This window comes from Camelina sativa, chromosome 11, assembly GCF_000633955.1.
Source record: "Camelina sativa cultivar DH55 chromosome 11, Cs, whole genome shotgun sequence".
Lineage (NCBI taxonomy): Eukaryota > Viridiplantae > Streptophyta > Magnoliopsida > Brassicales > Brassicaceae > Camelina > Camelina sativa.
Window position 1 is genome coordinate 41,100,113 of NC_025695.1, and position 13,122 is coordinate 41,113,234.

The following is a 13,122-nucleotide window of genomic DNA, read 5'->3' on the forward strand; positions in this document are numbered from 1 at the left end:
ATTAAAAAAAAAAAAAAAAAAAAAAACGAAACTTTTGTTTGTGTAAGTAAATTTACCCAGAAACTCTTTCCTTTTCTGCAAGGGTATGTGTTCGACCCAAATGTGTTCCTACGATGCTGTATCCCCTCATCGTTCCGATCTATGCCCAGTTTTAGATTAGTCCTCAGTAGATTTGATAACCCATGAACCTATATGAATCATCATCATCATCATCATCATCAAATGGGTAAATCAGAGTAAAATCTAAAGAGCAAAGAATCAACGAAAGAGATGATTAGATTAATCAAACAAGTGTGCTTACCCCATAATATCGATTCAAAGCTTCAAGGCTACGATCTTTGACTAGTTGAACGAGTTCTTCCAATCCAATCCCATAATCACCAGATGTTGATGGTTCTGTGCCCAAAAAACCCAGAAAAAAAAAAATAGAAACGATTTTTTAATTTCGGTTTAATTCGGTTTGAGTTTCCGGTTTAATAAAATTATAAGGTTCTATACTCCGGTTAGGCGGAGACAACAAGGAAAAAAATTTATGATTTACGAAAATTGGGAGTAGGAAAAAAAAAGAAAGAAAGATTAAAAAAAAAAAACACCGTTGTTTGCTGATTGTTCTGGTTCTTGGTGATCACGTACAAGCTTATTACAAGAAAACATCAAGATTAGAGTTTAAGTGAAACCAGATCTTAAAAATCTACTAGTACTAAACTGAGATCATTTATTACGCTTGCTGATTGGTCAGGTGTTGGTGTTGGTGTTCTTGTTGTAGTCCTCCTCAACTTCTCGATTACCACTTTATAATAAAACGCGTGACATACTCCCTTCAACGTACCCTGTAAGATCCGTACAAAGCCAAGTAAGTAATGACTAATGAGCTAGGTGGCGTCGGCTAAAACCCAAACCCAAATCTGAACCCGAAAAGTGTTACAGAATTAAACTGATTTATTTCAACGTGCAAGTAAAAAAAGTAAGCTCACCCTTCTCCACGAGCCGGGGCGACGACGATCGTCGGTAGTAACGAGACCGGCTTCCAAGTCCAGAGGTGCAATCTCAACTGCAGATTCAGAGCCACCGACTTCCAAATCGCCGCCTAACACATCTTCAGCTTCAGGGAGAGAGCCACCACCAAAATCTTCCGGAAGGTGCTGTGGAACTGCAACATCGTGGCCGGCGCCGTGACGAACCTCTACATCTCCCGGCCCTCCTTTGGATGATGGCCTCTTCCAAAACATGAACGTTGACAGTTTAAAAACTACCATTGAACGTACTCTGTTTCGATAGGGTTATGGTGTGTGCGGGACACAGACTAGATTTGATCTACAGACAATGAGAAGCCACAGGAGGAAATCAAAAACTCAAGAGAAAACGATTTTTTCTTTTGGTGGATATTGTTCTGAGCTTTGATGTTGGGAAAGAGAGTGTTTTATAGGTCAAATATAAAAGAAAAAATAAAATAAATTAGTTGAATATAAAAATAAATGAATATTCATTTATGATATTCCTTACTTATTCTCGAAGAAGATACGGGTTGAGAAAGGGTTAAGTGAATGACTTGTACTACCTGCTTAAAACAACATAAATTTGTAAATTTTAAGTGTATCGCACGCACATAACAACAGCTCGACTGGTAATAATGTCTCCATATTGAATTTGCAACAATTGCCTAGAGTTCAAGTCTTTTCATGCCTCCAATTTTCTATATATATAACTCGCTTTTGGTTTTGACTTTTGATTCATTTCTAATAAATCTTCTGTTCACTTTTTTTTTTATGATAACAAAGTACATGTATCTGTTAAACATTGTTTTAGGCTATCGTTACTATATTTGTGCATTTCTGTATGGTAACAACGACAAAAAAAACTAACATTCTAGAACTCCTTCGAAAAAAGAAACAAAAAAATGAGGTGAGTGTAACGAGTAAAAAAAAAGCGAATCAAATCAAACGAAATGTTATTCGTTTCCCACATGTATACTAATTTCTTCGGACGTTGATAAAATAAGAAAAAAAGAGGGAGAGAGAGAGGTGACCTGGATTTTGGTGTCCCTTTCCACATGTATACTAATTTCTTCGGACGTTGATAAAATAAGAAAAAAAGAGGGAGAGAGAGAGGTGACCTGGATTTTGGTGTCCCTTTCTATATATTTACAAAAGCATGTGGACGACCATGTATAGTTTTTTTACTTTGTACATTTTGGCTTGGTGGAATTGTGGGTTTGATAGGTAACAGCTTTACAAAATTTTATAAATATATAGTTTTAAGATTCACTAATTACAAAAAATTTACTACAAACTTACTCTCATTTTTTTTTACGGTTTTTACGTATCGTTATTTTTTCTGTTTTGTGTACTATTTCATAATAGTTTACCATTTTATCTTACAATTTCTCTATACAATTTATCAAACGGACATGTTCTTCCAATTATATAGTTTTGAACTATAAACAAAACAAATGTAATAGTATTAAAAGTAGTTTCGATAAACTGGATAATCGTGTATATATTCCCGTATAGTAATGATACTAGCTGGTACTTTTTTCCTATTACAAATAGCGGATTTTCTTAAATCTTAATTTTAATTAAAACAAAATAATTTGATTCATATAGACTAAACTGGTACATACATTTCGAAACAAAATTAAAATCTTATCAAAAGATATTAAATTACAACATTTTGAGTTCGATCTATCAGATACTAGAAAGGTCTTTTTTATCAAAAGAAGAACGAAAAAGCATGTGGGTGCCCAACCGTTTTTAGTGCAATCTATAATTAATGAAATAGTGTTAGATTCTGCAGATACTTGTGCTCGTGACGCCACCACTTCTCTCTTCCTTTGAATTGACTATCTTGTCTCATCGTTTTCTTCTGTTTTCATCTGACTCATTAATATTTTTATAGTCATTAAACAACTAATTTTATGAATATTTTCTTATAATAATTCACAAATGACTCATACAACACACGCTCAACCCAACGTGGCAACATTCTCTTATCTTTGTGGCAAGTTGCCAATTTTCATTTGATTAGTTAAATAAAAAAAAAGAGATGAAAGCTGTAAAGATTAGCCTAAGTAAAGATTTTACCCTTTTGCTTCTTTAACTCAATTAAGTCTTCTTAACTCATACAAACAGTCACACAAAAAGGTGTTTTATATGCTGAATTTGCTGATTGCATCAAGCTGTCAAATACTAATCAGATTCATTTTGTAGTAATTTCTTTTTCTTTGTCATTTTGTTAAAAGTCCCAACATTGCAACCGCTTGTATTTCTTTTTTGTTTTTTTTTTAAACGAGACTATTAATTAAGGAGATGTCAAAAAAGAATACAGAGAAAAATCACGATTTTCTCATAATAATGAACACATAACACAAACTGGACAAATTAAAGTCATGTTAACGACTCAAGAGACTATAAATATACTCAGTATTTCATTTATTTAAGGGAAAGTAACAATTTCTTTTTTTTATATAAGAACTTTTATAGTATGCTTTGATGAAGAGATACGTCATATAAGAACATTGCTTTAGTTGAATTGAAAGTAAGCAATTGTAACCATGTGCTATTTCCTTCATTATGGATAGTTTCTTTAATGGTAAACTTTTTTCTTTGTTGACTAATCAAAAAACTTTCAACATTTTAAGAAAAATACAATATATATTACCATTATTAGCCCTTAATAGTCCTTTTCTTTTTTTGACAACACCCTTAATATTCTCTATAAAAAACATTTACGAAGTGATAAGCATAATGTATATATATATATATATATATATATATATATATATATTTTTTTTGTAAATGAGATTGTGCATTTACAGTATTAATTATATCGATGTTCGTCCTTTTAATCTATTCCTTTCGAAACCCTATCAACGTGACAGGATATTCCCAATTCTCAGTTATAGATAAACTTATATTCGTCGTTTTTATTCCTTTTTCTCTTTTATGTGGTTTTTTTTTTTGCATGAACCTCTCTTTACGCGGAGACGAATTGAATGATAATATGATATTGTTATAATTTAAAAGATTGTGTAATTTATTAAGACAAAGCGCCGTGAGGTGAATATTCATTACTCGTTCAATAAAGCTAAAGAGAACATTTGGATCTCTCGATCCACCTTTCTGAACCGACTTAGTCAGTACTCTCTCTGTATTAATTGTGTTAGCAGATTATACATAATGCAAAGAGCATAGCAACTGTAATTCACAATGATATTAGATTCAAACCGTGTAAACGAGTAACTTTATTTTGATCCAATCTGAAGCAACATAAGTACAACTTTTTTTGATAACTAGAGAAAAGGTTATAAAGAAAACAAAATATCTCTTAAAATTAGTACTGTACAACCAGAAATTCAGAATGCAGTTTTAATTGTATACGTGTCAGTTGTCATCACCACAAAATCATCAGATTTCTCTCTCTCTTTTTTTGTTTTTTTCCCTTTTTTCCAACTAAAATTGAGGGGGCGTGATTGGTAAATATAATAGAATAAACAAAGAAGGAATAAAGTGGATAGGAAAAGAAAAACGAAAAGAGGTAAAGTCCAATATAAGAGTAAGTGGAGTATTTTATATTATTTGGCTGAAACAAACAAATAATATAGAATTTATCTTTTTGTTTTCTTTATTCAAAAAAAATCTTTTTGTTTTCTTTCAGCTGAAATTAAAGAAGAAGTTATAGTGATGAAAATAAGTTTCAACCCTTTTTACCTTTACTCTAACTCATCATACAAATAAACTACACATGAGCTTGAATGCTATGCTGATTACGTCGAGCGCTGTGACAAACAGATAGTAGTTTTTTTTTTGTTTTACTATTACATAAGAAACAATTCCCAAACCTTTGTTTTACAACGCGTTATAGCATAACGAGGTAAGTAACCTCAAACTTATTAATCGATACTCTCATACGCGCGAGACTATATCAAAATTATTATTGAGATCGTTCGTTAGTGCTTTACCATAGTAGTTGTTTTAATCAGTTTATTGTAGCATAGATCTGTTTCATTTATATATCTTATGATTTTGTTTATTAATAAACGATGAGGTCAATTTAATTGTCTTATGGTTTTAGAGTCAATATATTATCCATTTATCTTATTGTTGAAATGGTAAGAAAGTATCTACACGTCTATATTTTATTTATGCTTTATTGCTTCACAATCGTTGCTTGATAATTTATTGTCGCATATACGTTTGATTCATTGAATGATTATGACTTCATGGATCCGTTCATATTTAATTGACGGCTATCGTGCTAACATATTTACATATTTAATTGCCATCGTGCTTTATTATTGAATTCATTGACGTCTTTATTTTAAAAACAATTAAATCTATACTTTGAAAAACGCTTTAATTTTGGTGGTATGGTATATTAGATTCTTTACGCTGTTTTGAAATATAAATTATATTGTAGTTATTTGTTGTATCTAGATCTATAATTATATTATTGGTTTATAGCTTTAGTATAATAGTTTGAATATTCCATATAGTTATAGTTATATTTAATCATCGAACATTGCTAAAATTCGTTTGTTAATTGTTAGTAGTAAATATTATTTATTTTGTGTCATGATTGGATTTATAATAACTAAATAATTAAACTGCTATCGATCATGATTTCATAATAGTTAGTCACATGCTTTCGATGACGATGAACAAACGTTATTTGCTAACACAAGATTTTGATTTGTTTATTGTTATATACATGCTTAGTGTGATTAATAGTGTGATTAAAATTATTTTTTTCACTATCGATATTGCATTTATTTAAGCAAATGTAATTGATTTATTACTCGAAAAACCAATGATCATATAATCACATTTCTATAGTTTCAAAAAAATGTCGAATCTTACAACTACAAATTTGGAATTCGAGGTCCTTGACATATCCAGAAATGTCTTGGTGCTGGATGTACTATATATAGTTTCTGAAAAACTAGATGATGCAATAAAAAAGGGAAGTGAAGCATGCATCAAAAGTCAAAACTAAGGCTATAATATTCTTTCGTCGTCACCTTCATGAGAACTTGAAAAATGAATTTTGACAGTGAAAGATCCAAAAATTCTTTCGAAAGATCTAAATAACATTTCTGATCACCAAAGAATTGTGGTGTTACCCAAAGTCCGGTATGAGTGATTGCATTTGAGACTACAAGATTTTAAGTTTGTAGCTGAAATGCTGAATACAACTTAGCGATGTTTAAGATCACTTCCAAGCTGAAGTTGTGTGGAAAACATGTTACCGATGCAAAAATCCTAGAGAAAACATTTCTATTTTTTACGCTAATTTAATTGTCCTGCATATACAATAGCATGAGAAAAGTAAAGAAAAAGTATTCAGAGCTGAGCAGAATAGTGAACTGCTATTGCAAAATCATGAGTCGCGCCCAAATGGTTCAACTCAATTCCTTGAAGCAAATGTGACATCTCTCTATGATAAAGAACATGGTTACCAACATGGTCACGGACGTGGACGTGGACGTGGGCGAGGAAGTAATAATAGTTTTGGTCAAGGTCGAAGTCGAAGTCAGAAGTGTTACTTTGTTTTAAGAACTTAAATAACTCTCACTAGAAATGGGATGGTAACAAACATGAGAAAAAATGGGAATGTGACCAATGTATGTAATGTCACCGTTGTGTAGGAAAAGGTCATTGGTAACGTATGTGTCGCACATCAAAGCATTTTTAAAAAACCTTTATCAACAATCATTAAAGCAAATAGGAAAGAACATAGAAACAAATCTTGTGTACGAAAGGTTACAATATGGAAGTCGATGACTTCTCCGGTTCTCCCCCCTAAAGGCCCTGAAGAAAAACATTTTGGTTCTTAGATTTAAGGGTAATTATGATTTTCTAGTATACATATTGTTTAGATTTTATTTTGGTGTTACTTTGATATTATTTTGGCTTTATTATTTTATTTGTTAAACATAGATGAATTTGGTTTATTCTATTTGAAATTCTTTATGGGATCTAATGAATTACTCTTATGTGAAATTTATTTATTGAAAATTATGAAACCTCCTCAAGTTCATTTCACAATGAGTGGTGAAAATTTATGCTTAACTGATAGTGCAACTACTCAGACCCCATATTGAAAGACAAAAGATATTATTTAACAGATTATGCTTTATGATTTTATTTGTTAAAGATATATATTCTGTCTTTATCTCTGTTACGCGGTTTAGACGAATGATGATTAAAAGATTAATGTAGGATTTGATTGGTAACCTTCAACCGCCTCGTTTGCAAACGAACCATCTTGAAGGTTACCAATCAACATAGCGATTGGAAGAAACGGTTGGAATAGGTGGTTGGAGAAGATGGTTAAAGAGAGTGGTTGGAAGGGGGAAAACGAGCGGTTGCCAACCGCCCCAAAAACAAGGCGGTTCGTTTGCAAACGAGGCGGTTGGATTTTAAAAAAATTATTAAAAATTTTATAAATAATATTCATATATATTATTTTCTAAAAGAATTTATAAAAATATAAATAATTTTTTAAAAAATGTTTTCATATTTTAATTTATTTTATATTGTTTTTTATAATTAATTTGTTTACTATTCAACCGCTTGTTACCAATCAAAACTATTACTTAACCACTCACTTTAACTTAACCACTTTTTTTTCCCATCTTTTATAACCGCCTTCTTTTTAACCACCTTCTTTACAACCGCTGAAATTTTTTTCAATTGCCTCGTTTAAATGTTGTTACTAATCGGAGCCGTAATTTAATTAAGATAAAGCCGACTAAAGATAACCAATAAAGATAAAGAGAACATTGGTCTGTCTCTATCACCTTTTTGAACCATTTTATTCAATCTGTCTTGAATGTGTTAGCAGATGCACATAAAGCAAGAGTAACAAATGTAGTTCACAGTGATTTTAAGATTAAAATCGTGTAAACGAGTAACTTTCTTGATCAAATTTATCATTTTACAAATTTGAAGCAACAAAAGTAAAAAAAAATTATTTACTAGAGGAGAAGGTTATAAAGATAACACAATTTTCCTAAAATAACCATCCGTTAATTTGAAATACTAATAACATATGTGGTTGATTATTGTTGTGGTTTTCATGGATAAAGAAAAGTCTCCATAAGTGGTTTACATGGATTACTATATATATAGATTGTAGTTAGGCCTAATTGTAGTAGTAAGACAAATAGAAAAGAATCATAAAGACGTCTGATATATGCTTATCCTGTGTAACTTTATTAACTTCTTCGTTGTACCACACACAGCATCATTGGAACTAAAATAAACAACCGAAGACCTTTATAAGATTTACCATTGAGATCACGCCGCGTCAAGTGAAGATGGTAAAATTGAAAAAAAAAAACATAAGCCGTTGGATCTATAGGCAGAACCTCAAACCGGTGCCGACGGGTGCACTGTAAAACCACACGTGGCTACTGGCTATGGTATGAAAGTTTGTAGCAGTAATGGATGAGTATTAGTTTTTGTGTGTACGAGTACAGTAGTATCCCTCTGGCTGTCTAACCGTTTAAAATTGTCGTGGTGATCGTTATTCGATGAACCTATGGCAGTAAACCTAGGAGGAATGGTGGATTTTGGTATAGCAACCAACTGAAATTTTCAAAGAAATGGGTAGAGAAAGGAAGATATATATAATCGGGTAGTTTAAAAAAAAAAAAAACAAAAAAACAATTGCGATGAATCAGTTGGATCAGAAGATTTAGAAACATCCAAGAATTCATGAAACGAAAATGAAGAGACAAATAGATTGAACAAAACTTATATAAATACATGACTCTCACTCATTTCACTCTACATATGTTGAAGAGGAAATGAATATGACTAAATTAACTGTACTATGAATCTATGATATATACACAGCACAATAATCCACATTATTTAGTCTCTCACGCACACCCACGCAGAGAACAACAACCTCCTAAGCGACCAAAGCTAGAAGGATGCTTCAAAAGTTTACCTGAAATGAGAATTTATAAGTTCAGAGTAACTCTACTCGTCAAAAAGATATTCATGTGTGATGCATTAGAAGATTAGGGAGTAAAAGGTTCTTACGGTAGTTGTGCCTATATGGCAAGATAAATCTCAGTTACGGTAGTATTGGTTGGCTGGGTAAGGGAAGCGAGTGGCCACTTGGCTGTACAAAAAGTTTAAATATACGTATAGATATTGAGAAAAATGTGAAGAGTAAAACTTATATAAAGTAGTTGAGGATCTTTATGAGCAGAACCTGAGCAATCCCAAAAGACTTGTCGTCACCAATTTTTTCATGTCAAGCTTGACTGAAGAAACGAACATGCCTGCGAACTCCATTACGATTATCTGACACAGAAGGAACAAAAAGAAAGTAATTATGTTTTCGGGTTAGATATGAACAGAAAAAGAAGATAAATGTTGTAATCACCTTGTACAGAGGACTTACCTGAAATATAATAGTTGAGGTTATTGTAACGAGAAACATATTCTCTCTGAGGATTTCTTTGAAGGTTTGGTCTATGCTTTGGATTTCAAACTCATCAAACATCTGCGTTATTTTAAAAAGACAGAGAGAGATTATCAACATATTAGCAAATGAACCCTGATAACAAGAGTGGGAAAAATTGGACATTACCAGGCAGAAGACAAAGGAATTGAATATAAATGTGTTCATCACTTTTTCAGCATTGCTGCTAGGACCATGCTTTAGCTTCAGTAGCTTCTCAGAATTTATGAGTACCAGCGACAGCACTAGGTAAAATACCTGGAAGAAGGTATGTCATGACAGAAGCACTATTTAGAGGTCTCCAAGTCAGTGTTTGTGTCTCTAATCTATATAGTTAATTAGTAAAGATTAAAGAAGACCAAGGAATTGCATTTTCTCCCTGAAAACTATGAAGGAGTAAAAAAGATTTTATCGGACATTTACGTCCACGCATAATAAATCAAGGATTTTACCCGACATACCTGTATTATCAACTTGGACCACAACGTCTTGGTAATAAGAGGGTCTCTGAAAAAAAAAAAGTCGGAAAAAGGTATACATATGTATGATCGATCAGTTTGCTTATATTCACGCAGAACAGAACAAGAACTGCAAAATCAACTGTTTCTTCCAAATTTCTGGCACCAATACAGTAAGTCTCTTTCTAAGACAACTATATACTAACTTAATAATCAAATCAAATCCTTGATCCTATTCAGATTTTTGTACCTTATACCAACCGGTGGCTTTCCCATTAGGTGGCGATCAGCTCTTGGTCGGTATGCCAATGCAAATGCTCCTAAGATGTCGATAATAAGATTCAGCAACAGAAGCTGCATCAGGGAAAAGCAAAACTGGGTTAGGGAAAAAGGTTTCAAATCGTGGTAAAGCTGGATTACAAGATGATGAATTTACAAAGGGATAACATTTTTTTAACCTGCACGGCGTTAAGTGGAAATGCATCATAAACCACAACCTCAACCACACAGAGAGTTAATGCTGATACACTGACAGTAAGCCGGAATAGGATAGATCTCTGGACATTGGTGTATAGAGAACGAGACCATATGATACACTGCATTATCCAAATAAGCCTCTAATATCTTATCAGAAAGATTTAAACGAAATTAAACTGCCAAAAGGTCAAAGCTTGCTCATCACTATTGTATGCATTCTATAAGCCGCTACTGCCCAAGTTTATCAACCAAGCATATAATAAACCAACCTTGACAATTGTAGCAAAATTATCATCCAGTATAATGATATCGGAATTCTCTTTTGCTGCTGTGGTTCCTCCAATTCCCATAGCAAGGCTAACATCCGCCTGTTCAAGGAAAAGTGATGATGGACATGTCTTTCTGAATTCATGTTCTCTTTGAACTAGTGTGATTAGTTTTTGGGTTTAAATATGATAATTACAGACCGCGAGTAGTGTCTTTGAATCATGTATTCCCATCCCTGTGGCTGCAACTACATGCCCTATTCTCGTCAGTGCTTCGACAAGCAGAAGGTTGTCTCTGGGAGAAGATTCAGCAAGAACCTACACATAGGGTAGTGTGTTAATTTTTAACTCAATCCAGTCGGCTAATATAGAACTATTAAAATTTATGTCACTCAGCAAGGTCCCATTAGAGTCCTTTAACATCTCCAGACTAACAACATTTGCAAATTTTGACATTTTTATGTTCTTACTTCTGAATTAACTTCACATATTTATCTCCCTTTCTAAAGGTGATCTGGATATTTTTTTCTCCCGTTCTATATATTAAAAAAGCATATGGAAGCCCAACCGTGGTTGTGCTTCCAAATGTAATAGTATTAAACCATTCAACTACAAGAGCGGATAGTGCGACAGTCCCGTATCAAAAATCCGAAAAAAAAAAAATTACGACAATTGGACTATATAACTAAACAATTGTCTTAAAGTGAATTACAACAAAGTATTTATATATAGTAATCGGACTTTCTATTACGAATACTAGGATGTCGACCCGTGCGTAAACGTTAAATTCATATTTCAAGTGAAAACGTTAAATGACTAACATTGTTAATTCATATTTCAAGTGAAAACTTTATTGTAGTCTTTTAACTATATAGTATGAAATTCAGAAATAATGCCGCCTAGCATGAATCAACTAAATTAATCAAATAATAATTTTGTTGTAAATACAAAATCGATTCAATGACAATAAGAGAACAATGTTAACGAGATATATGAATCTTAGCAATATTATCAATTTTGAAAGATATTTACATGTATAAAACAAATTTTATATCATTATTCTATCAAAATTTACAAAACTTACAAAAAAATAATAAGAGAAGCAGACGGAGAAAGTCCATATCAATCAATATTCTAGATGAATACTTGGAAGAGATGATCGATAGGGTATAAGAAGGAAAACGACACCAAATAAAAGTTGGATGAAGGAATAAATAAATAAAACAAACCACATTTTAACGAAGATGAGTGAATCAATGTCGATTTATAAATTAAAAGAAAACAATACTCAAATTTTTTAGAACTTAGAGGTATGAAACAAAACTCAGAGAAACAAAAAAAATCAAGGTTTTTAAAATCTATATGTATAAACAAAGTGGTATGGAAACAAAGAGGTGTCAAAAACTAATATGTGCGAATATTAAAAGCTAGAGGTACGATGAAGAAACAAAATTATTGGGAAGAAAATCTTGCAATTTTTGAGATCATTCATAAATAGAAATCCAATCAATTACCTAAATTAATACTTGGAAGAGATGACATATGTGAGTATAAGATAGAAAACGACACCAAACAAAGGTTGGATAGGTGAATCAATAAATAAAACAGTCCACATTTTAACGAAGATGAGTGAATCAACGTTGATTAATAAATTGAAAGAAAACAATGATTAGATTTTTTAATATTTGGAGGTGTGAAATAATACTCACAGAAATAAAAACTATTTTCAAGGTCCAAAAAAATATATATATATATATATATAAGATTTCTAGATAATTTATACTTGTTAAGGTTATATGTTATTAAGTTTTCAAATTAGAAACATGATTTCCATTGTGTGTTTAAGTAAAGATTAAGTAATCGTGTTGCAGGATCGGAACATATAGTAACAGCGGGTTAATGTCTTTCAAAAAAAGAGAAAGAAAAAAAAAATTGAGTTCGTGTAATATTCTCTCAAAAAAAAAAAAAAGATTTCGTAGAAAATTTCCATGCAGTCTATATATCGTACTACTACACAAAAATAATTTTATTTTAAGGTTTGCATACTTTGAACTACCTTTTTACCTTTGTTTGAAATATTGAGCCAAATTAGGGAGTTATTTTTTCTATAAGAATAATAAGTGGTGTGCGACCAACACAGTTGGATAAAATGTCTAAACCTACAATATGAATCCATGGGACCAATGGTGAATAGCGAGGTGGTGGCTACACCCCAACTAAAGATATATAACAAAGAATGACTTATATATGACAAATCACAACCATTGAAGATGAAGAAGCCTTTGGTATGGTCAATGGAGAATACCATCTTTTGAAAAGGAAAGAGGCATTTTGTTTATTAGCCTAATAATGAAGTTTTTTTCCTATATAAAACCTTAGAAGAAAGTTTAACAAAAAAAAAAAAAAAAAAAAAAAAAAAAAAAAAAAAAAAAAAAAAAAAAAAA

At 31.8% G+C, this 13,122-nt stretch overlaps 1 protein-coding gene and 1 long non-coding RNA gene across 2 annotated transcripts; both read right to left on the bottom strand.

Moving 5' to 3' along the window:
* LOC109127643 lies at positions 604 to 1,366 on the bottom strand. The gene is made up of 2 exons (XM_019232693.1): positions 975 to 1,366; positions 604 to 830 (listed from the first exon to the last, which is right to left on the bottom strand). The coding sequence occupies exons 1-2, from the start codon at positions 1,254 to 1,256 to the stop codon at positions 684 to 686; spliced, it is 429 nt and encodes a 142-aa protein (XP_019088238.1). The 5' UTR covers positions 1,257 to 1,366; the 3' UTR covers positions 604 to 683.
* Positions 8,746 to 9,512, bottom strand: LOC104725815. Its single transcript, XR_002034182.1, has 4 exons — positions 9,418 to 9,512; positions 9,226 to 9,317; positions 9,051 to 9,132; positions 8,746 to 8,955 (listed from the first exon to the last, which is right to left on the bottom strand). It is a non-coding gene; the product is annotated as an uncharacterized LOC104725815 (long non-coding RNA).

Excerpts from the sequence above, each read along its gene's own strand:
- LOC109127643 (XM_019232693.1), bottom strand. The coding sequence starts at position 1,256 with ATGGTAGTTTTTAAACTGTCAACGTTCATGTTTTGGAAGAGGCCATCA. Across the intron at positions 831-974 it reads GCCCCGGCTCGTGGAGAAGG|GGTACGTTGAAGGGAGTATG; the intron begins GTGAGCTTACTT and ends CGGATCTTACAG.